Source organism: Lupinus angustifolius, chromosome LG11 (assembly GCF_001865875.1).
Source record: "Lupinus angustifolius cultivar Tanjil chromosome LG11, LupAngTanjil_v1.0, whole genome shotgun sequence".
Lineage (NCBI taxonomy): Eukaryota > Viridiplantae > Streptophyta > Magnoliopsida > Fabales > Fabaceae > Lupinus > Lupinus angustifolius.
This window is the reverse complement of record NC_032019.1, coordinates 122294-145416: the sequence shown is the minus strand read 5'-3', so window position 1 is coordinate 145416 and position 23123 is coordinate 122294. Positions and strand designations below refer to the sequence as shown.

Below are 23123 nucleotides of genomic sequence, written 5' to 3'. Positions count from 1 at the left end.
CAAGAGTGTTATTTCTTTTATTCCATATAAGAAAGGTTGTTAAATCCAACAGACAATCAAGACTTGTTTCCTTAAACCTGGAACCATGACAATACTACAACCTCTTCTTTTACTTCATTTGTCTACAAAACACAAGTTAGGGAACCACTGTTTTAGCCCTTTTCTTATATATCTTTATTAGTGGGAGATTGAACGGAGAAATTAACTTCAAATTAAATAACAAATAAAATTCAATTAAAATAATTATATAACGATTGACGTAAACATTCCTGTTATAAACTTCAACAAGAGGTTATGCAATAAGATAAGAAAATTTATTTTCACAAGCTTATCTATTTAGAGAAAAAATGTATATACCAACTGTATATAAATTTCATACATTATTATTAACTTACTACATTATTCACTATTTATGTTTAATTATTATTAACTATCTAAAAGAGTAATACAAATGATGGAGTTACATATGCTTATAAGAATTGAAGTAGGTATATGATATAATACCTAATTGACTCTGTTTCATATATGGATTCAAAATTTAAACATATTTTCAATATTTCAATTTGATTTATGTAGTGTAATTTTATTCCAATTTTGTATTTATTCAAGAGAAAAAATGTATAAAGTTAAATTACCGTGTAAAGTTTAATAATGAAGAAAAGGTATATAAAAGAATGAGTTAAAAAATAAAAGCGTGTAAACGTTTGAACAGGGTTGTTAACTTTTCCCTCTGGTGATTGAAATGGTGTGTGTTTGTGTTTGAAGTTATACATAAACCCTAATTCATAGGGAATAGGGAATTGTGATTATTGACAAGTTACAATGTTTTCTGCTGGAACCAACAAGAAGAAGAGCAATGCGAGACTCCTCGACAACCACGATTCTCCGATCACTCCTCACCGTATCTCCGTCGATGAAACCGCCCTCCATAATAGACCTTCCACCGGCACCCCTGCTCCATGGGCTCCTACCTTATCCATTCTCGCCCGGTAATTAACTAACTACATTTCTTAACTCTTTATTCATTTCATAACTCATCTTTCTTTGATTTCTGTTTTTCTCTTTGCTTAGGGTTAATCAGGTCAATAGAACTCGAAAAGATGACACAACTGATTCAGTTAATCCTGTTTTCGTTGCCGAGTTTCCCCAACTCGTCCGCGATGACCAAGCCTCTTTGCTCCATAAGCGTGTTTCTGGTAAGTTGTACAACTTTATTTATCATCTACTTGAATTGTTAACATGTGTAGCATTAGTTGTATGGTGTTGGATTCAAATGAAAATAAGTTTCATGTTTTTAGATATGTTGTAATGCAGTTGATAACTCAACTAATTCCATTATGTGTGGATTAGTTGAGTTGCATCCTAGGAAGCATTGATGTAGATATGAGATATGGATATAGCACTACTTGGATAAGTTCACAGTTCCAAGGTTTTAATTAGAGGTCACGTTTTCGGAGACCACCAAAACCTTTAACTATTGCTGACAAATGTGGTTTCGGCAAGTCCCAAAACCACATTGCGGTGCCTGTAGCAGTCCCAGACCCATATTTAAAACCATGGTTGATACAATAAACAAATCATATTTATTAAGGGCCTGTTTGCTTAAGCTGAAAATAAATGTTTTTAGATTGTGTAAAATAAGTGATTTTATTTTTATTGGTTTTGCTATGATTCAGAATCTATTTGTGTTTGGTTAACCAAAATAATCATTTTTAAATTGATTTACCGTCCTTCGAGTTTCGGACTCTGTTTCTCTCTCGTCTATGATACTCCATTACTATAAGACAAAAACACACCAGAATTCTGATACTCGTTTATGTTATAACTTCTTTGTACATGTTTTAGGGATACAGTCAATACCAAAACATGATACCCCTCACACACACACACAAAAAATAGTGAATTTGTTGAGTATAAATCTCGAAACAAACACACTCAAAGACAAAAAAATATGATTGATGTTTTGAGATATGTTGTAATGCAGCTGAAGATTACACATCTGGTGGGATTGACAAGAGTACATCACTGGCTTGGATTATTTGTGGAAACAAGGTCTTCCTTTGGAGTTATTTGTCGCCTGCTTCTCTGATGAAATGTGTTGTTCTTGAAATTCCTTTCGATTCTTTGGATGATGGAGATGTTGGCAGGAGTGATGCTGGTAGCTGGTTGCTTTGTGTTGTTAATTGTGACAGCGCATCCGTGGGAACCAATAAAGTTGCAAGACATTGCAACTCAGCTGCTGTTGTTATGTGCAATAGAAAAACTAGGGCTGTTATATACTGGCCTGACATTTATTCTCAATCACACAATGCTCCAGTCACTAGTCTTGCATCTTCTGATGAGTTGGAGGCTCTTTTGACACCTGATAGGAAGACTTCCTTCAACAGGCATCGAGGACAGAGTAAGCTAAGCAGTGGTGTGAATGCATTGCCTCTGTTTAATTCTTTGATTGCTTCTTCAGTCCCCAATTGCAATTTTATATGTGTTGCCCTTGCATGTAGCTCGAATGGTGAACTTTGGAAGTTTCACTGCTTGCCTTCTGGCATTCATAGGACAAAAGTATATGAAAATATTGTGCATTTCCCTCACCAAGGGGGTGGTGATTCAGGTCAATTTGTGAGCAATAAGGGGTATCCAAAGTCATTGACATGGTGTTCACCACATTATTCTACTAAGGAATCAAATCGACAATTTTTGGTATTGACTGACCGAGGGATACAGTGTTTTAGGGTAGAGTTTAATTCTGATGTACATGTTTCAAAGCTTTGGTCTCAGGAGATTGTTGGAACAGATGCTGAGGTTGGCATTAAAAAGGATCTGGCTGGTCAAAAGGAAATCTGGCTTCTTGATGTGATGGTAGATGATCGTGGTAAAGTGTTTACCATTCTTTTTGCAATCTTTTGTAAGGACCGGATTAGCAGTTCAAGCTACTTGCAGTATTCTCTGCTAACCATGCAATATAAATCAGGGTTGGGTGGAGAGAATACAAATGACAGGGTTTTGGAGAAAAAAGCTCCTATTGAAGTGATAATCCCAAAAGCTAGAGTTGAAGATAAAGATTTTTTGTTTTCCATGAGGCTTCGGGTAGGGGGAAAACCTTCAGGTTCTACACTAGTAATATCTGGGGATGGAACTGCAACTGTCTCCCATTATTATAGAAATTGTACTCGACTGTACCAATTTGATTTACCCTATGACGCTGGAAAAGTACTAGATGCTTCAGTCCTTCCTTCTGCAGATGATTATGAAGAAGGTGCATGGGTTGTGTTAACAGAGAAAGCAGGAATATGGGCAATACCTGAGACGGCTGTCATACTTGGTGGAGTTGAACCACCTGAGCGGAGCTTATCACGCAAAGGCAGCTCAAATGAAAGATCCACACAAGAAGAGATAAGAAATCTTACATTTTCTGGTAACTTTGCTCCCAGAAGGGCTAGTTCTGAAGCATGGGGTGCTGGAGATAGACAAAGGGCAGGTTTGAGTGGTATTACACGTCGAACTGCACAAGATGAAGAATCAGAAGCTTTATTGCATCATATTTTCAATGAATTTTTATCATCTGGGCAACTTGACAGGTCACTGGAGAAGCTAGAAACTTCTGGTTCATTTGAAAGGGATGGAGAAACAAATGTTTTTGTGAGAATGAGCAAATCGATCATTGACACTTTAGCTAAACACTGGACAACAACTAGAGGCGCAGAGATTTTGGCCATGGCTGCTGTTTCCACCCAACTCTTAGAAAAGCAGCAGAAGCATCAAAAGTTCCTTCACTTTCTTGCTTTGTCCAAATGCCATGAGGAGCTGTGTTCTAGGCAGAGTATGAAATCTATAGTCTGTTCACGAAAAGTTAATTGCTTTTGCTTTGATTTCCCTTTTACAGTACTATCACGTCCACTTAAATTTTTTGCTTATGTTTTAAGCTGGTTGTTACATGATGTGCATGGGTGAAGTGAGTACAGTTTTAATTTACCCATCGACCTGATTTTATGAAACAAAGGGCGACCTAGTGCAGGAGGCTCCTACTTAGTGAGGTGTGGGAGGGTAGAAATACGTAGCCTTACTTTTGCAAGAGAATAGTCTGTTTCCAGGATTTGAACCCATGACCTCCTGTCACAAGACAAAAAACTTTACCATTGTGCCAAAGCTCATCCTCAATTTTATGAAATACATTAGAGTACTATTTGGATTATGAACTTATTTCACATTGGGCAGGTGGTAAAGAAATCATACTTGTTAGGATAGTTTTATATGAAATACATTGTAAATAGTTGTCGGGCAGGGACTAAGGAGTATTTGATTCGCTAATAGCAGTTTAGGATAGTTTTATATGAAATACATTGTAAATAATTGTCGGGCAGGGACTAAGGTTTATAAGTTGGGTAAAATGAAGATAATCTCAATTATCACCTATTTGCTCCTTTACCTCAGAATGTGTGAATGAGTGAAAGGAAGGGGGAGGTTTATTTGTCTTATTTATCCCCCTTTGTCTAACATGTAATATTTACAAATGATATAAACTTAGTTATCGCGGGATGGAGCGAACAAATCAATAGTACGCTTTGAAAGTTCTCGACTTAATGCTTTTTGTTATTTAGATTTAGATATGCACGTTATGCACATACACTGTTGATTTTAGTTGTCATTAGACTTCTCAGGGTGGGATTTAATGTGAGGAGCGTATTCGGCTTATGATTTAGGTGATGATTATGTTTTCCAACCAATTTTTTTAGTTTAAAAAAAGATTAAATAAATTGAAATGGTAAAATAAATGATTACAGGTATAGGAAAAAGAAGAAAGAACAACACATAGTAAATGTCAGGTGGATGTTGAATGACTAAATTATTTTTTTCAATTGCCAGGACACGCCTTGCAAATTATCTTGGAACATGGTGAAAAGTTATCCGCAATGACTCAGCTTAGGGAACTGCAAAATCTGATTAGCCAGAGTCGTTCAACTAATGTTGGCTACTCGAATTCGAGTTTGGGTATTCAGATGTCAGGTGCCCTTTGGGACATGATACAGGTAGTTGGTGAGAGAGCTCGTCGCAATACTGTCCTTCTGATGGATAGGGATAACGCTGAAGTGTTCTACAGTAAGGTTTCTGATCTTGAGGATTTCTTCTACTGCTTAGATGCAGAGTTAGAATATATTATAAGCCCAGAGCACCCGTTTGGGATCCAGATCCAGAGGGCATGTGAACTCTCAAATGCATGTGTTGCCATAATTAGGACATGCTTCAACTATAAGAATGAGAATCATTTATGGTATCCACCTCCTGAAGGTTTAACCTCTTGGTATTGTCAACATGTTGTACGTAAGGGGATTTGGAGTGTTGCTTCTATTCTGCTTCAGTTGTTAAATGGAAATTCTGGGCTTGATAAATCAGCAAAATTAGATGTGTATAATCATTTAGAAGCACTAGGTGATGTCCTACTTGAGGCATATTCTGGTGCTATTACAGCTAAAATTGAGTGTGGAGAAGAACACACTGGTCTACTAAATGAATACTGGGTGAGGCGTGATGAGCTTCTTGAATCCCTTTATCAACAAGTCAAAGAATTCGAAGATACCCATAAGGTTATTATTCTATTTTGCTTTCCTTATCCTTGAAATCCTGGTGTGAAATTCAAGTATGATGTTCAATTGGTTACTTGTGTAGGACTTGATTGAAGGAGCTCAAGAACAGAGTGAAGAAGCAATTATGAAAGTTACGTCACATCTGCTATCAATCGCTAAACGACATGGATGCTACAAAGTTATGTGGACAATATGCTGTGATCTAAATGACTCAGAATTACTCAGAAACATTATGGTATGTGTGTGACTTTCTCCTTTGTTGTTGTGCCACTTGTATTGCTTTTATTCTCTTTTTTATACATAATTGCATTTTCTTAGCATAGGAAAGCAAATGTTTTGATATGGATAGTTCTTTAAGGAGAAACTGAAGTCCATAGAGAGACAACATTTGCCGTCCTAAAACTGAAGTGGAGTCATAAAAAAAGCCAAAATATCAGTCCTATTCCATAGACAAAGTTGGGACAGAAAATGCCTTTTAAAGATAATTCATTACAACCCAACCACAAATCTTACACTCACATCATTACCGGAACTGCAAGATCCACCTAATTTTTCGTTCTTCCTTCCATTTTATTCCTTTAAATATTGTTGGAAAGAACTCCCAAAATGACTGCAAATGGGTGTTCGCCAAGTATACCCAAAAACTTGCACAACACTTTTCACCATTGAATCATGCAAAATCAAGTAACCAAGTATTGATTTCTGAACTATGAAAGCATGAGACATATCTGGAATATGTGCTTTATTTTAGCCGCAGAACCTGAAATGAGTCTTTAGTATCGATTCAAAGTGGTTTACACAACCGAGACATGCACTGTTGAATAGAAACTCAGCTTCCCTCACAGAATTTGCTAGTGCAATTATTGTTTATGATTTCTATTTGGTGTTATTTAAGACTCTGATGATATTTAAATTCTATTCCTGCTTTCTTTAAATGATTTTTCTTCCCCTCAGTAATGTCTCAGCGGTTTGTGTGCAGCGTGAAAGCTTGGGATCCAATGGGGGTTTTAGCAACTATGTCTTTAAGAAACTTCATGAAAGTAGACAATTTTCTGAGCTTTTAAGGCTAGGGGAAGAATTTCCAGAGGAGCTATCCATTTTCCTCACCGAACAACCAGATCTTCTTTGGCTTCATGATTTGTTCCTTCATCAATTTTCCTCTGCTTCAGATACACTTCATGCATTGGCTCTCACTCAAAACTTGCAGTCTACCTCAGTTGCTGAAGAAGAAGGAGAAGAGGAGTATATTAAGTCGAAGCTAAATTTGGTGGACAGAGAGAAGCTTTTGTATCTCTCCAAGATAGCTGCTTTTGCCGGTATGGCTATTGTAGTAGTGTAGTTTTTAATGTCTTATGCAGTTTTTTTTTAATTTCCTTCCAGGCTATTTATATATCTACAGAATCTAGTTTTACCTTTTTCTTATTAACTCTATTAGCTACTAACCTGTGAGATTTTGAAGTCATTTTTGCCTGTACCATATCTTTAGGATACCTATACTGACGTTCTCTTTATTTAAAGTCACAGACAATGTCACTTAATATGGATAATGCAAAAAACATCACATTGCTTTTAGCCTTATGCAATGACTGTATGCCTTATAATTCGTTCACCTTTGAGACTGGTTCTTAAAGTACTAACATTCTGTTGGTGTTTATTTTCAGGCTTTTTTATTTTAAAAGATCCAATATATATCCAAATTTTCAATTGGACTCTAGTTGTTTTACAAGTTAAATGCCTATTTTTTATTGGATATGAGAAAATATATATTGTAAATTGCATTTTTGATAAATACTATTACCCTTTCTTGTTCAACAGCTGGTAAGGATGCTGGTACTCAGGTGAAGGTGGATCGAATTGAGGCTGATTTGAAGATTCTAAAATTACAGGTAGATTTGAGCTTTTTTTTTCTTTCTAAAAAAGAAATTGTCAATTTGAAGATGAAGTTGTTGATCTTTTTCTTAATTGACTCATCATGAATATAATGCATAAATGAAACTCTGGGACCTATCTCTGGCTCTATGCTTTCTTAATAACTTTTGAGCTCAACCCTCCCTGAGGCCTAAGGCTTAGAGCTAATTGGCTATGTGAATATCAAGACAAGTCTGATGCTAAAATGCTTTGAATGTTCAATTCTAGTAATGTAAATATGTTTTGTAGGCCAATGCACAAAAAACAAGTCTCTTTATGTTTTGTCAACAAGCTTTCTTTTAACAAATCACCATAGGACTGTGCATTAACATAACTCAATTATGACTAGTGTTTTCTACAGATGAGAGTTTTCCTCCACATTACTAACGTTTTTGAGTGAGGCTAAAATTGCCAGTTAATCTTGTTCTTCATTTACCTCATTCCATTTATTGGTTGGACTATTCTCTATGTTTCCCCTTTGAAAAAAATAGTTAAACACATGACTGAAGGGTTTGATGTGAGAGTTGTCACAGAATGAAAGTTACTCTCAAATTGTTAAGAACTTAGTTTTAGAGGTACAGGAACCTTATATAGGGATTTGGGTTATGGTTGAATTATTAAGAACACCAGCGACATTGTCTGACTAATGACATTGAAACTTGTGTTCTAGTTGTTGTATGTGCCACTTGAGGTCTGAAATCAGTATTTGCCTTGGTAGAATTTGTTGAATCATGGATAAGCTCTGTCTCACGCTTTTTAGTGTTCCTTTGCATCCATTTTAACTTAAAACACTTTAACTGCAGGAGAAGGTAATGAAGTGTCTCCATTCCATTGAAGATAAGGAACATGTTGAACATCAGCTGCTTCATCCAGAAGACTTGATTAAGCTGTGCCTGGAAGGTGAAGAGCGGGAACTCTCATTGTGGGCCTTTGACGTGTTTGCGTGGACCAGTTCGTCGTTCCGTAAGGTCCACTTAAAGCTTTTAGAGGATTGCTGGAAGAATGCTGCCTCTCATGATAATTGGAGCATATTACAAAATTCTTACACAGTTGGAGGATGGAGTGACGATGAAACCCAGCAAAACTTGAAAAATACTGTACTTTTCCAGGCTTCAAGTAGGTGTTATGGATCGCGAGCTGAAACCTTTGAAAAAGGGTTTGATCATGTATTGCCGTTGAGGCAAGAAAACTTGGAGGATACTTCTGTTCCGAATGGTATGAGTTCTTCAGTTGAAACAATATTGATGCAGCACAAGGATTTTGCAGATGCAGGCAAACTTATGTTAATGGCAGTCATGTTAGGTAGTGAGCGTGATATCAAACTTGAAGGAGGGCCTTCCCCTATGGAATAATAGTGTGGTAAAAAATCATTCCTATCCATAATACAAGCTGATGTAGGGTTTATACTAGTACTAGCATGACATGTGATGCAGATATATAGTGCTCATTATTGGTTCTTTTCTGAATGTGTTGCATTCCTTCACCCAGGATTACTAATACTGGTTTGGGTCCTTTATAGAAATTGTAGCTTTTACTAGTATTATTCAAAGACAAAAGCAACAAGTGTTCCACTTTAAAGTCACAGTTTTTATGACCAACAAATTGACACATCTACTAAGGCGGCGTCTTAATAATAATAATAATAATAATCTGTGATCAATTTGCTCAATCTCACATACTGATTTAGTTAAACCTGCTGAGGATAATAATATCATTTGGTTTGGTCTAATTGTAGACGAGGTGTGCTACTGCTTATCCAAGATATCATAATTAGGTATAAGTAGGAAAATTAACCTCTATTTTGTCTAAACTAGCAATCAAATAATATGTTTAAACATGAACTAGAAGCATTTAACACCCCTATTTTATCCATCAATTAAGGAGGTTTTGTATCGGTTCTGTGGTTTTGGTTATTGTATATGGACCTCTCTCACCCAAAATAATAGTTTGTTTCTTATGTTATATAGTGAAATTTAAGATTAAGATATGTTATTGTATATGAAGATGGTTGAGACTTGAGAGTGATTATTTATTGAAGTAACAAACATGGACATTATAATAACATATATGGTATTTGACCGCTTCAACCTTTTGTTCCAAGTGAGGGGTAAAGTGGGGAAAGTATCCATATACTTATTTTGACTTAAACCCATTTCTTTGGTTTGATGCGTGAAACTGAAAAAGATACACTCCAATCCTCCAATCCTCCAATCCTTCAATCCACAGGGGTCAGCTTTTCAATCCATTTTCACTTGTTATAACATAAATTGAAGATCTTTGCTTTCATTTCATGAATTTCAATTATCATCATCATCATGTTTATTCCTTTTCAACTGCTAAACTTTAGGTCAACTTTATGCGGTGGGTCGTTTAAATTGCAACTTTATTACTTGATCTGATTATTTCAGCTGAAGAATTAGTTGAATTCTGCGATAATAAGATTTTCTGCATATATAGTACATAAATCACTTGTGTTCAACTCTAATCTTGTGTGGATTATGATAATATTTGCTTCTTCACTTTTTTTGAGGGGCTGGATCCTTTTCGTTTATTTATTTATTTATTTATTTTATTTCATTTTAGAGGTTTGTATGGAGTCGGGACTGAGGATGAAAGGCTGCAAATTTTTACCTGATTATGAATTTTCAAAAGTTCCTAATTTTGAGCATAGCAAATAGCCAAATACTATGTAATAGTCTTGTATGGTGGTATATGATGCATATATTTACTGACAAAGTAAATCTTCTCATGGGTAGGGTTCCAGGCCTAACTTGAACCAGAAGCCTTTACAAAAAAATGCTCCCTCCGCGTCAGCAATCACGTGTTGGAGGACTTCAAACATCTCTATGTCTGGTTTCTCCGGATCCTCGCCTTTCTCCAGAGGAACCTCGGTCGAACTCTGACAATCTCCATGAATCTCAAACTGAAAGTGCCAGTTCTCGAGAAACTTGGCCTACTGCTGTTGCAATTGCAGCAAAGAAGATGGATAATGGAAAAACTGAGATTGATATCCCTGAGCAGTCGGTTACTCGCCATGTTTCTAATGCAGACAAAATTAGTCTTCAGGACATCGCAAGAGAAAGAGTTGATATAATCTATGAAAAAATGCACCGTCTACCTGAAGAATTTCTAGAAGAGCTGAAAAATGGACTTAGAGTTATCCTTGAGGGAGGGAGCGACTCACAACATAGAGATGAGTTTTTCATTTTGCAGAAGCTTGTTAAGAGTAGATCTGATTTAACAGCCAAGACATTGATTAGAGTGCATCGTGTGCAGCTTGAAATCCTTGTTGCCATAAATACTGGAATTCAAGGATTCTTACATCCTAGCATCAGTCTATCACAGACTTCCCTAATTGAGATATTTGTGTATAAGAGATGCAGAAACATTGCTTGCCAAAACCAGCTTCCGGCTGATGATTGTACCTGTGATACATGCACCAGCAACAATGGTTTCTGCAATCTTTGCATGTGTGTAATCTGCAGCAAGTTTGACTTTCAAGTAAATACATGCCGCTGGATTGGATGTGATTTGTGTTCTCATTGGACTCACACAGATTGTGCCATTCGTGAGCAACTTATTTGCACGGGCCCTTCTGTGAAAAGTGGAGTAGGACCAAGTGAAATGGTTTTCAGGTGTCAAGCATGCAACAGGACTTCAGAACTGTTGGGTTGGGTCAAAGATGTCTTCCAACATTGTGCCCCATCATGGGATGGGGAGGCCTTAGTGAGGGAACTTGATTTTGTTAGTAGGATCTTTCATGGTAGTAAAGACCCGCGAGGAAGGAAACTATTTTGGAAGTGTGACGATCTCAAGGGAAAACTGAATAGTGGAAAAATGGATGCTAAGGCAGCATGCAGGGCAATATTGATGGTTTTCCAAGGTACAATTTTTCTAGTTTGCTTGCAATTTCTCCCATGATATAAGTCTTCGGTTATATAAAAGTATGTTTGCTATTCTTTTAGGGGAGCTATACTGATAAAAAATGCTATATTTCAACTTGATGTTTGAGTGTTAACCAAAGCTTTTCTTGAATAAAGAGCTTGAGATGGACTCTCCAAAGGGCCTGGAAAATGCAGAAACTGGAAGGCTGATTGCTCCACAGGAAGCATGCAATAGAATTGCTGAAGTGGTACAAGAGGCTATAAGAAAGATGGAAATGGTAGCTGATGAGAAAATGAGAATGTTCAAGAAGGCTCGCTTGACTCTCGAAGCTTGTGACCGGGAATTAGCAGATAAGGCCAGAGAAGCAGCAGAACTGAAGATGGATAGGCAAAAAAAGAAGTCACAGATTGAAGAACTGGAGAGAATTGTTAGGCTTAAAAATGCAGAGGCTGGGATGTTCCAATTGAAGGCTAATGAGGCTAAACAAGAGGCTGAGAGGCTCCAGAGGATTGCTCTTGCCAAGTCAGATAAATCAGAGGAAGAGTATACTAACAACTATTTGAAACAAAAGTTAAGTGAGGCTGAGGCTGAGAAGCAATATCTGTATGAAAAGATCAAATTGCAGGAGAGTTCTCGTGTATCACAGAGCAGTAGTGGTGGTGACCCTTCTTCGATGCTGATGTATTCCAAAATCCATGATCTTCTCTATAATGTTCCTCTAATGGCAGATAGTCAATCCAATGATTGTCACCCTCTCCGATCAAATCCATGAGTAACGGTTCATCGGTTCAGTGTGTGTTATAATCTTTTACATAATATATATTGCTATGCCATCCTCATGTTGAACAATTGATTTAGAGTCAATCTAATTTAATTCTATTAGATTCAAGACAGTGTAAGCCTTGTAGATGGAAGAGGTAGTGGTAAAGGCTTAAAATCACTGAAACTAGGCTTGCTCCATGGATTGTTTGTATGAATACATGCTTTTGTTGTTAGTTATGTATGTGTCGCTTAAATTTTGTGATTTAACTAGTTGATTAATATATTTAATTAGTTATGTATGGGATTTGTGAATGGATTGATTACAGAGGATGGAGGAACTGCTATGTCTCCATGCAGCTACATTTGTTTATCCACTTTACGGAGGATTCCACTATCTGCTCCAAGTATGGCTACAAACACAAAATGAGGGCCACTAATAGAGAAAAAGAGGGAGAGAATAGAATAGGAGGAGAAAAGTGAGATAAATAATCATTTTGTCAGAAGAAAGTAAAAAGCTTGGTTGAGTTGGAAGAACATTTGACAGTAGGGAAAGCTAAGTAAATAACTCTTTTCTTTGTGTTTCCTTCTTTATAATGTGATGCCGTGTTAAATCACATCGCCACATTAACTATTAATTTGAGTTTAATCTCAATATGATTCATCAGATATTGATACCATCAATTAATTTGGTCTCTTTGTGAGTAAAGTAAGAGACTAAGTTGAAGTTTTTGTAATCATATAAAACCAAATTGATTAATGATGTCAATATCAAAGATCAAATTAATGTTGTACTCAATCATATTTCTTCTTCTAATGAATTTGTTACAGCTCAGTTTTTTTGTCATAAAGTGTGATGACATACTCATATCATGACCAATGTGACCACCAGACCTTGTCACTGGCATATTTTATAATAATGGTAGAGCCTAGGTTGGTTCAATCTGGTCCTGCATGGTCCACTTGCAAGGGAATATAAAATTCATCCTTAGCCAGTTAGCCATAAATCAAAGCCCATAACTTCATTACCATTATTTCATTCACTATATAGATAACCAAATTGCTTGTGCCTTGGCTATACTATTCTGAGTTTTTATCAGCAAAGCCACTCTAATTCTCTCTCCTTCCAAAAATGGCAATGTTCATGCTCAAGTTAATGCTTATTCTACTCTTCTTGTCCACCATTTCACCAAAAACAGGTAAACAGAAACGTACTTGTTCTAGAACATCTCAGAACTGTTTAATTTTAACAATGTTATGAGCCACTTGCTTTTGGCATTCTAAGACAATAACAATGCAGTGAATACATAAAGAAATTTGAAGGATGTGAAGATGATATATACACCTTTGAGAATGAGCCAGATGGGGACTCACTTTATGAGAAGCCGGTGTAGGAGTTTGAGATGCATTCTTAGTTACTTTGGGTTCCATTGGAGAGTTAAGTGAAGGGACAAAGCATTGGAAGATAATGGCCTACATGTGTTTCTTCAAGTGTTGGTTGCACAGACTCATGCAATTATAGAGGGTAGTATGGTCCACCAAAATGTCTTAAGAATTGTGGAAATTCAATAAATATTTCAGAAACACTATTGTAGCCTTTTCTTAACCACACAAGATTAATGTTTGATGTCAATTGTTTAACATATCATCTTAAAGCTTATTATAGTATATTTTGGTTAAATATGAGTGATAATAATATAATTGCTAATAATAGATAATGGGCTCAATCAATTCCATCCATGAACACACTTAAGTTTCTCATGTTGTTAATGGTTTTGAAGCATCACAACTCCATTATAAATAGTGTTTCGCTCTAATTTCAAAATAAACACATCAAAAAGTAGAACAAGACAAAGTTTATCAATAATCAACATGTTCTTTCCTTTTACTTTGAATATATTTATGCTCAGGTTCATTATAATTCACCAAAGAGATGCTAATTCTCAATAGGAGAGCAAACAATAAATCATGAAAGGATATTATTAAATTTGGCCTAATCCGGTTCTCATGATATAAACTAGATTAATTATTTCAATGCATCACATATACCAATACAATTAGAGACACAAACAATTTCAAAAGTGCTAACAAAGTGCGAGCTAACATAATTTCATGAGTGTATCACTCAAATTTCACTCATGCATTACTTTAATCACACAACAGTCACACATAACAAATGGTTGCACAAACTAACAAGTTTAATCATAGACAATGGCAAAACTTATTGTCCTATTTTCTTGCATGTTTAGTTATGCTAATTGATAGAATAAGAACAAGGTTAACATGTTGGTTGACTCAAACAATTTGCACATAAATGAGTAGTCTAACATAATGCATGAATTCGTACCACAATTTTTTAAAGATAAGTAAAAATAGTAAATTAAAAACAAAAAAATTAAAATGATATAATTGTAAATTATTCACACTGATCGAGACAAAAAGTAGTTGCCCCTGTCAATGAGGTCATCTCTAAGTATTCTAGTTAGTATTGTGTATCAACCCCTCTCTTTCCCCATGTTGTGCACCACAACCACTAAAGTTCATCCCCACCAGGTAAGTTGGATTTAGGGATGGCAAAAAAACCCGTACCCGTAGGTAAAACCCGTACGGGCACGAGTACGGGTCACAAACGGGTACCCGCAGGTATTATAAATAGGTTTTTAAAAATACCCGTAGTATATACGGGCGAGTACGAGTATTATGGTACCTGTACCCGCGGATACCCGTTATTTATATGATTAATATATTATATTTAATTAAAATAAAAATACATTATTCTAACATTTATTACATTATGTACATTTTTTTCTTTTACATTGTTTACATATTTTATTGAGCTTGGTGGTGAAACACCCTACAAATATTATTACATGTGTAGAAACACACATGTTTTACAAAGAAAATATATATTTTTTGTTAAAAAATGAGAACAAAAAATCACACAAATAGAAACCACCAATAAATTTAGCATTTTTTTCAAAATATTCAATCAAAAGGTACAAAAATAATTAAGTTTCATCTTATTTGAAACACAATAGAAGTAAAAATTTTAAAAATTATTTATAGTAGAGGAAACCCGCGGGTACCCAGAAATACCTGCGAATACCCGCTCACGGGTACGAGCGGGTATGAGTATACTCTTCTATTTTGAAACGGGTAGCGGGTAGCTACTACCCGTACTCGCCCGTGCCCGTTGCCCAAGCAATATGAGCATAAGGGTATTTGGTAACTCTCATTCTTCAATCATATGACATTTTCCAATATGCAAAATACAAAAAAAAAAAAAAACTATAGAAAAAAATTAAAAGTAGTTGCTAAAATGAAATAAATAAGAAAATATTAGTAAAATTAGAATATGTCCCAACAAGTGTTTTTTTAATGTCATTAGCTTGACAGATCATGTGATCTCAAAGATTATAAAGTTGGATAAGACAGATTAACATAATATTTGACTGCATATACCATTTATCACCGTATCCTACTTTTTCGAACATAAGACAATAGGTACTCTATTCTCATTTTATTTTCTATTATTTGGCCATGAATTATGATTCACACTTTCTTTATTTCTTTATATTTTTCTTTTTTCATTAACTTCTGTTATTTCTATTTCTCTCTTTTTATTCTAATCACTCATTGATTTCTCCACTCTTATCCTTTCCTCTCTTTCCTCACTCGCTTTTTATTTTTCAATAATTCCCTGCTCCTGGTCTATATGTGTAAATGCAAGCATGCAACAATGAGCATATTGTATATGTAAGCATGCATCATATAGATTTTGATGAAGGGAGAAGTTGATGAAGACAAAAGAGTAACAACAAAGTCAAGGACAAATGTTGTATATCAAGGAAAAGTTTGAAGGCGTGAACAAATCAACAAACAACAAATTCAACAACAAAGTCAAAAGTCAAAACTCAAGTTCATTCAAGCTCAAACAATCAAGAAGATCTAGAGACTAAGTGTTTTTTATATCTTAAGATGTTTGCTTAGAAAGAGTCTAGGCTAGGATGAACCTTAATGGAAGTCTCAGAATATAAAATCTATCATAACTAAAATGAGACTTACATGCATACATACATGATTTTCATACACATGCATAAATACATGATCATATGATTTTGATGCATTTAAAAGAGTTTTCAAATCAAACATCATTCAAAGTCATGCATCATATTTCTACAAATCATGTAAGAGGTTCATATCACATTGAAATATCTTTATCAAAAACCCGTTAATCGATTAAGCAATGAAAAATTGGTAACCCATTAATCGATTAAGTATGGATTTAATAAATTAATGTTAGTTACAGTTTCTGGTTTCTGAATTTTAAAGAATCGATAATCGATTAAATGAAGTGATAATCGACTACGTGCACCAGAAAACAAAATTGTATATTAGCCCAAGTTTTTTTTCCATTTTGCTCATTACGAACAATAACCCACAAAAATTTGATTACACATATTTTCAAAAATCACATTGCTCATTCACTTTCATATCAAAAAAGAGATTTTCAAAGTGGTTTTGAAAAAGAGAGAAAAGGGAGAATCTTTAGAAATTTTTTCAAAGAACCATAATTGTCAAATTTTACAAAAAAACCCTTCCATTTCACATTTCTATATTTTAAATTTGTGAGACTTGTATTAGAGTTCTTAGATTTTGGAATAGTGTATATTCAGCACACACAGGTGCAACAATTTGTTAAGTATACTTATTGGCATAAACATATTCTCTTGGTGTATTTAGTATCATCGTTGATAGAGGAAAAATTTGGGCAAATCCTAGCTGCAATTAGGTAGTTATCTTCACCGCTTATATAAGGGTCTTGAAGAGAAGCAAGAATGAGCTAGGACAAATCATGAGTAGGTGAGGTATCTGAAAGAGGCAAGTGAAGGTTAAGTCGTATTGCTTGGCTTAGAGTTCAAGAAATGAGCTCTTGTAGATAAGGGTATAAAAGTCTTTTTGACGCAACTTAGTGACCGGACCGAATACAAAGATGTGAGTCGGTTCTACTCAATTAACCGCAAATTTTATTTAAGGACCAAACCAAACCGAACTGTTCATTAACGGCTCTGTTTAGTTCTACGGTTTATTCAACTTATTAAAAAAATCCTTTCAGAAATAATTGAAAATTATTTGCAAAGTATAAAGTCAACTAAATAAATACTAAACACATCAATAATAAAGTATTCAATATTAATTCAATACTCTTTTTAGTAAAACAACAATAATTCAACAACTCAGCATACTATAAACTTGAAATTTAAGTGCACAAAATCTTCGACAATGTCCTACAAAATTTAAGAACGACAAACTTGTTATCAATTCTTTAGTCCAACAATAACACCTACTAATCTACATCATCAGTAATGTCCTCAAATTCTTTATCTATTTTATTTTAGTTCTTTAATTTCTTTATTTAATTAATTTCATCTCTAGATAGTGAGACAATGTACACTAGTTTTTTAGTTTTCTTTCTATCTTCTCAATGGATAGTAGAGATAATAGGTATTTAGGTTTGTTCACTAATTTTTTTTCTTTCTATTTACCTCTTATTTATAGCCTATATGTATTAATAATCCTAAATTCTCAATCATATTTTATCTCCTAACTTTAAATCCTAACCATCCAAATATAAAAAATTTAATATGTCGTTCGATTCGGTTCCAATGATTCCAAAATTTCCAAAACCGTGAACCGAACCAAACTCAAATGGTTCCAAATAAAAAAGCTGAACCTAACCGCGAAACCAAACTGAACCGCGAAACTGAACTGAACCACATTTTGTAGTTTAGTTTGGTTCCATCGGTTTCACAGTTTAACCCGGAACCTCTTACACCCCTACTTGTAGAATTATCAAATTTGAAAGTGTGTTTGTAAATACATTGGTTTCAATTTCATAGTGAAGAAAAATATCTCAAAATCATAAGGGGTGACTTGGATGTAGTTTTCACGTGGATAAACAAACGAACCAAGATAAAATCCATGTCTCATACTTCTTAACCCTTAACTTTTTACATTTACATATTATTTGATTTACTTAACTTCATATGCATATTATTTTGAGTTATTTTCATATTTTTTTATGTGCATTTATTATGCTTAATCATCTGTAAGAGTGCATATAAGTTTAACTGAATCTTGGTCATCCTAGAAATCAAAGAAAATTGTTACTCCAAGAACAAGATCTGAGTAATCGATTAGGTTCTTCATATAATCGATAATATGCAGAAGTAATTAATCAATTAAGTCATTAGTTAATCTTCTAAAGAGTGAGGAAAATTGAAAACAAATGTTATTCGAGCAATGGTAACTATATACCGTATCACTTATTCACCCCCTAGGTGATATATAGAGCCCTATGAGATTCAACAATATGATCATCAAAATCATAGCTAACCCTCTTGCCACCTCTTGTTGTGATTGTGTTGCACTTTTCCTTTGGATTTGGTTCAATACTAGCTTTGGATGTGCCTTGTTGACTTTTTGACAATAACTTGGCTAGTTGTCCTACCTAAACCTCTGAGCTTTTTATAAATGAATTTGTATTTTTCTGATTTTCTCTAGTTAATTGCATGAATTTGTTCAGAGTATCTTCTATCTTGGAATATTTATCATGTTGTGGAGGTTGATACTTCGGTATGACATTTGTCTATATGAAGGTCCTGCATCTTGCCCCATGGTTTTGTGTATTGTTGGTTGCCTTCCATGAGATAATTGTTTTGATACTATTGTTTCTGCCTGTACTAATTTTCCATGTATTGCACCTCCTCCTCGTATGAGATTGGAGGAGTACTATAGTTGGTGGGGTGGACACGAAAGCAAACTTCAAATCTCAGAAGTTGTTGGTTAGTTGTAGGTTCTTGCAAGAGCGAAGGTTAGTTGGTGGGGTGAATTATTCCAATGTCAAACCCCAGAGTTCCAAGAGCAAAGGTAATAAGTTGCATCCCTGAATATGGGTAAACTCATGCAAGGCCTAATGCTTCAATGTTCGATGAAGTATGGTTGATGTCCCTATCCAACCCAACCCACCAGAAGAATACTTACTATCTCTGAGGCGGTGGAATCATTAGGGAGGTAGGTCTTTGATATGGAGGCTTCATGTGTTGGAAGGTTTTCGTGGTGCATTGAGAATGCAACATTGGAACGTAACAAGGGAAAGTAGGAGAATAAGGAAGAGATAGAGAATATGCATGCATGGTGAGATAGAGATATATAAAAAGAGACAGAAAGAGAGATTTTGAATCTTGTCATGAGATGAGTGTAATGCTTCATTATGAATGTCTACACAAGTTGAAGGAGCAGATATATGTATACATACATGTTTATGAAAAGAAAAAATAAATGTAGTGATTTGGAGAGACCCAAAAAATGAATTGAATTTTATCTCAACCCAAAAGGTCAATGGGAAATAGGAAGTTAGTTGTGTCTTCACTTGACTAAGAAGATATATAGTTATTTCAATTCCAATAAAGATGGGATATGAATTAGTAATAATGATAATAATTAAAAAATGTTTTATAAAATAAAATGTGAATTAGTACCCTCACCACCTTCTCTTTCTCTTCTCTTTCATTATCTATGATATATCTATTCAATAAGTATTTTAGTGGTCAATTGTAGTATGTAGCCTTTTCTTAACCACACAAGATTAATGTTTGATGTCAGAAACACGATTGTTTAACATATAATCTTAAAGCTTATTATAGTATATCTTGGTTAAATATGAGTGATAATAATATAATTGCTAACAATAGATAATGGGCTCAGTCAATTCCATCCACGGACACACTTAAGTTTCTCATGTTGTTAATGGTTTTGAAGCATCACAACTCCATTATAAATAGTGTTTCACTCTGCTTTCAAAATAAACACATCCATCCACACAAAAAGTACAACAAGACAAAGTTTATCAATAATCAACATGGCCTTGAAGTTTAGTATCATAACGTTGTTTTCATCCCTATTGTTGTTGGCTGCAATCTGCAAAGCTCAACCAGTTACCATTGATATAAAAAAATTTGGAGCACAAAATGGAGATATAACACAAGTAACTAAGCTGAATTTTTATCGATTATTATTATTGTATTTACTTATTTTTTAACTAATTTGTATGTATGGTCTTCCAAGGCTTTCATAAATGCTTGGAAAGAAGCATGTGCAGCAACAAGTAACGTCAAAATTGTGATTCCTAAGGGGACTTACAAGATGAGTGGAGTTGAGGTAAAAGGTCCTTGTAAGGCTCCCATTGAAATTCAGGTTGATGGTACAATTCAAGCACCAGCAGACCCCAGTCAACTTAAGGGGGCTGAGCAATGGGTTACTATTGGATATGTTTCCCATTTCACCTTATCAGGTCATGGTATTTTTGATGGTCAAGGTGCAACTGCCTGGAAACAAAATAAATGTGGATCTAACAAGAGTTGTGCGAGGCGTGCAATGGTAAATTACTTATTTAACATACACACATCCGTAGTTGCCAAATAGAACTTTTAATGAATTAAATTTCTTGTGTGCAGAATCTTGGTTTTAATTTCCTAAATCATTCCGTCGTTCGGGACATAACTTCCAAGGACAGTAAATACTTCCATGTCAATGTTTTGTCATGCAATAACTTTACATTTGATGGGTTCAAAGTGAGTGCTCCTCATGATAGCGCCAACACTGATGGGATCCACATTGGTAGATCAAATAATGTGAAAGTTCTTAACACCAAAATTGCTACCGGAGATGATTGTGTGTCATTAGGTGATGGCAACACTCGTCTAGTTGTCAAAAATGTCGAATGTGGACCAGGACATGGCATCAGTGTTGGAAGCCTTGGGTTATATGATAATGAAGACAATATTGATGATTTTCTAGTAAAGAATGTCACTATAAAAAATGCAGATAATGGTGTGAGAATCAAGAGCTGGCCTAGCACCCCTGTATCAATTACTGTCACTAATATGCGTTTTGAAGATATTACCATGGTTAATGTAGCCAACCCAATCATTATAGACCAAGAATATTGTCCTTGGAATGAGTGCTCAAAAAAGGTATCTAATTCATTTTACTAAACTTAGATATAGCTTCATCCATTCCTTTCATTAAACTTTATGTTTTCTTTAATCCTATAAGGACATACATGTTATAATCTTCTGATTTGTGTATGCTTGTAATGCTTTAGAGCCCATCCAAAGTTAAGATAAGCAAGGTCTACTTTAAAAACATCAAGGGCACTTCAGCAACTAAGGAAGGGGTGATACTTCTATGCAGCAAGAGTGTACCATGTCAAGGCGTGGAGCTTAGTGATATTAACCTCACATACAAGGGAGCTCCCACGGTTGCCGTATGCGCTAATGTTAGCCCTAAAATTTCAGGGAAAGCTCCTACTTGTACAGCTGCAAAATCAATCTTTTAAATTATGGTCGCAGTACCAATTGCGGGGATATTCAACATTTTAAAATTGTGGATTACTATGGAAACATATGACCAATGTGATCACAAAGACTCCTAAGACCTACAAAATCATGTTGTGGCGACTTTTGTGGTTGCAAACCGAAATTTAAAACCTTGGATATGATGCATTATATTTAAATATTCTTTTGTTTATATTATTTTATTATTTATAGAGAGTGACATCCCTTAAAATGAGGATGAGGGCTTTTTATAGTCCGTAGGGACCTGAGAATAAAACGACTAGAAATGGTTGTTATACTATCACAATTAGTTGTATTATATATATAGGCTTCTAAGTTTCAATTGTTTTGAGACTGTCTTTCAAATTAAATAAAATTTATCATTATGCTAATTGCTATTACCATGCAGCCTTCTTGTTCTCTTCCACAAAGTGTATACTACAGTATTAGTCATCAAATCAAGCATTGTACGAAAACTGGTCATAAGCATATATTTTTTGGGTACATGGTCATAAGCATTTTGATATAGTAATCATCCAACATAAATAAATTTATGATTAATGTAGTGCCATAATGTTTTCCCCATGTACTTATCATACAAAAATGAAACGTAAGCTATGAGTTGAGCCAAATATATATTTGATTTTAGTTCCACAAAGAGAAAAGAGTGGCACTAGTTCTATTATATTTTGACTTGACATGCACAATCTAAACTTTCTCAAATACTTGTTCTGCACTTTTTGCAACTTATTCTTAACTTTCAGATTATATTTTCTGAAGTGGCCTTAAGTGTTGTTTCAAAGTCATTCAAACCTTCTGAGCATTAGTACGAAAGTGTATAAAGAGTTATTGGATTGTAAGAGTTTATAGTTTCAAATCTTGTAAAGGTAATCCTTGCCATAGTTAAAGTTTTCTTCATTCAATTTGTTGAATTACTTTCTTTCACAAGGGTGTGATAATAAAGAGGATAGAGTCACATAGGAAGGTTGTTTTCCAAAGAGTGATATAGGTATTAGAGAGTAAGTAAGGTAAAAGGAAATCTCTGGGTGAGAATTTGTAATTCCTACTCTTAATATCTAGTGAAGAAATCTATTGTACTGCAATAATACTAGACGTAGCCTTTGGTGGACAAGAAGGTGAACCAGTATAAAATCTCTGAGTACTCTCTTCTCCCTTAAATCCTTAAATTTACTTGATATTTTATGCATAACTTTTCCGTTACTATTAACTCTTGAATTTTGCAGAAATATTTGTCATAGGTTTTAAACAACTAATTCACCCCCTCTTAGTTGCCATCTCAGTCTTACATGATCTGGTTTCCCACACTTGAAGCAGGGGAAAATGTTTCCAGAGTCATTCTTAGTAGGTGGCTTAACTTATTAGACCTTTTGAGGGTTCCAATTCTTGTTGCGGCACACTTGCATTCTACATGATTTTTATTTTCGTTGTATTATTTTATTAGTTGTAGATATAGTACCTGACATCCCTTAAAATGAGGATGAGGACTTTTTATAGTCTGTAGGTACTAAGAATAAAACGACTAGACTTGGAAAGTGTTTCTCTCATGTGTATCAAAATGGAAATTGTTTCTCTC

General features: G+C 34.8%; 3 protein-coding genes and 1 long non-coding RNA gene across 10 annotated transcripts; 3 read left to right on the top strand and 1 right to left on the bottom strand.

Annotated features, from left to right (window-relative positions):
* Positions 38-18789, bottom strand: LOC109360364. Its single transcript, XR_002109166.1, has 3 exons — positions 18775-18789; positions 4408-4414; positions 38-122 (listed from the first exon to the last, which is right to left on the bottom strand). It is a non-coding gene; the product is annotated as an uncharacterized LOC109360364 (long non-coding RNA).
* On the top strand, positions 713-9024 carry LOC109360361 (nuclear pore complex protein NUP133). 3 transcript variants are annotated; one of them, XM_019605187.1, is made up of 9 exons: positions 713-989; positions 1072-1196; positions 1985-3817; positions 4861-5579; positions 5662-5814; positions 6559-6895; positions 7395-7465; positions 8291-8863; positions 8898-9024. In XM_019605187.1, the coding sequence occupies exons 1-8, from the start codon at positions 823-825 to the stop codon at positions 8837-8839; spliced, it is 3954 nt and encodes a 1317-aa protein (XP_019460732.1). In that variant the 5' UTR covers positions 713-822; the 3' UTR covers positions 8840-8863; positions 8898-9024. The 3 variants fall into 3 exon arrangements, with proteins under 3 accessions (XP_019460732.1, XP_019460731.1, XP_019460733.1); XM_019605186.1 differs by having other exon boundaries at positions 8291-8967; XM_019605188.1 differs by lacking the exon at positions 1072-1196 and having other exon boundaries at positions 8291-8967.
* Positions 9581-12415, top strand: LOC109360363 (OBERON-like protein). 5 transcript variants are annotated; one of them, XM_019605193.1, is made up of 3 exons: positions 9581-9706; positions 10242-11370; positions 11528-12415. In XM_019605193.1, the coding sequence occupies exons 2-3, from the start codon at positions 10284-10286 to the stop codon at positions 12142-12144; spliced, it is 1704 nt and encodes a 567-aa protein (XP_019460738.1). In that variant the 5' UTR covers positions 9581-9706; positions 10242-10283; the 3' UTR covers positions 12145-12415. The 5 variants fall into 5 exon arrangements, with proteins under 5 accessions (XP_019460738.1, XP_019460735.1, XP_019460734.1 ...); XM_019605190.1 differs by having other exon boundaries at positions 9581-9715; positions 10252-11370; XM_019605189.1 differs by having other exon boundaries at positions 9581-9715; positions 10244-11370.
* On the top strand, positions 20015-21606 carry LOC109359957 (polygalacturonase-like). Its single transcript, XM_019604653.1, has 4 exons — positions 20015-20178; positions 20259-20570; positions 20648-21166; positions 21298-21606. Exons 1-4 carry the CDS (start codon positions 20053-20055, stop codon positions 21529-21531), a joined length of 1191 nt encoding a protein of 396 aa, XP_019460198.1. The 5' UTR covers positions 20015-20052; the 3' UTR covers positions 21532-21606.

Excerpts from the sequence above, each read along its gene's own strand:
- LOC109360363 (XM_019605193.1), top strand. The coding sequence starts at position 10,284 with ATGCTCCCTCCGCGTCAGCAATCACGTGTTGGAGGACTTCAAACATCT. Across the intron at positions 11,371-11,527 it reads AATATTGATGGTTTTCCAAG|AGCTTGAGATGGACTCTCCA; the intron begins GTACAATTTTTC and ends TCTTGAATAAAG.
- LOC109359957 (XM_019604653.1), top strand. The coding sequence starts at position 20,053 with ATGGCCTTGAAGTTTAGTATCATAACGTTGTTTTCATCCCTATTGTTG. Across the intron at positions 20,179-20,258 it reads AAAATGGAGATATAACACAA|GCTTTCATAAATGCTTGGAA; the intron begins GTAACTAAGCTG and ends TGGTCTTCCAAG. Across the intron at positions 20,571-20,647 it reads GTTGTGCGAGGCGTGCAATG|AATCTTGGTTTTAATTTCCT; the intron begins GTAAATTACTTA and ends TCTTGTGTGCAG.
- LOC109360361 (XM_019605187.1), top strand. The coding sequence starts at position 823 with ATGTTTTCTGCTGGAACCAACAAGAAGAAGAGCAATGCGAGACTCCTC. Across the intron at positions 990-1,071 it reads ACCTTATCCATTCTCGCCCG|GGTTAATCAGGTCAATAGAA; the intron begins GTAATTAACTAA and ends CTCTTTGCTTAG. Across the intron at positions 5,580-5,661 it reads AATTCGAAGATACCCATAAG|GACTTGATTGAAGGAGCTCA; the intron begins GTTATTATTCTA and ends TTACTTGTGTAG.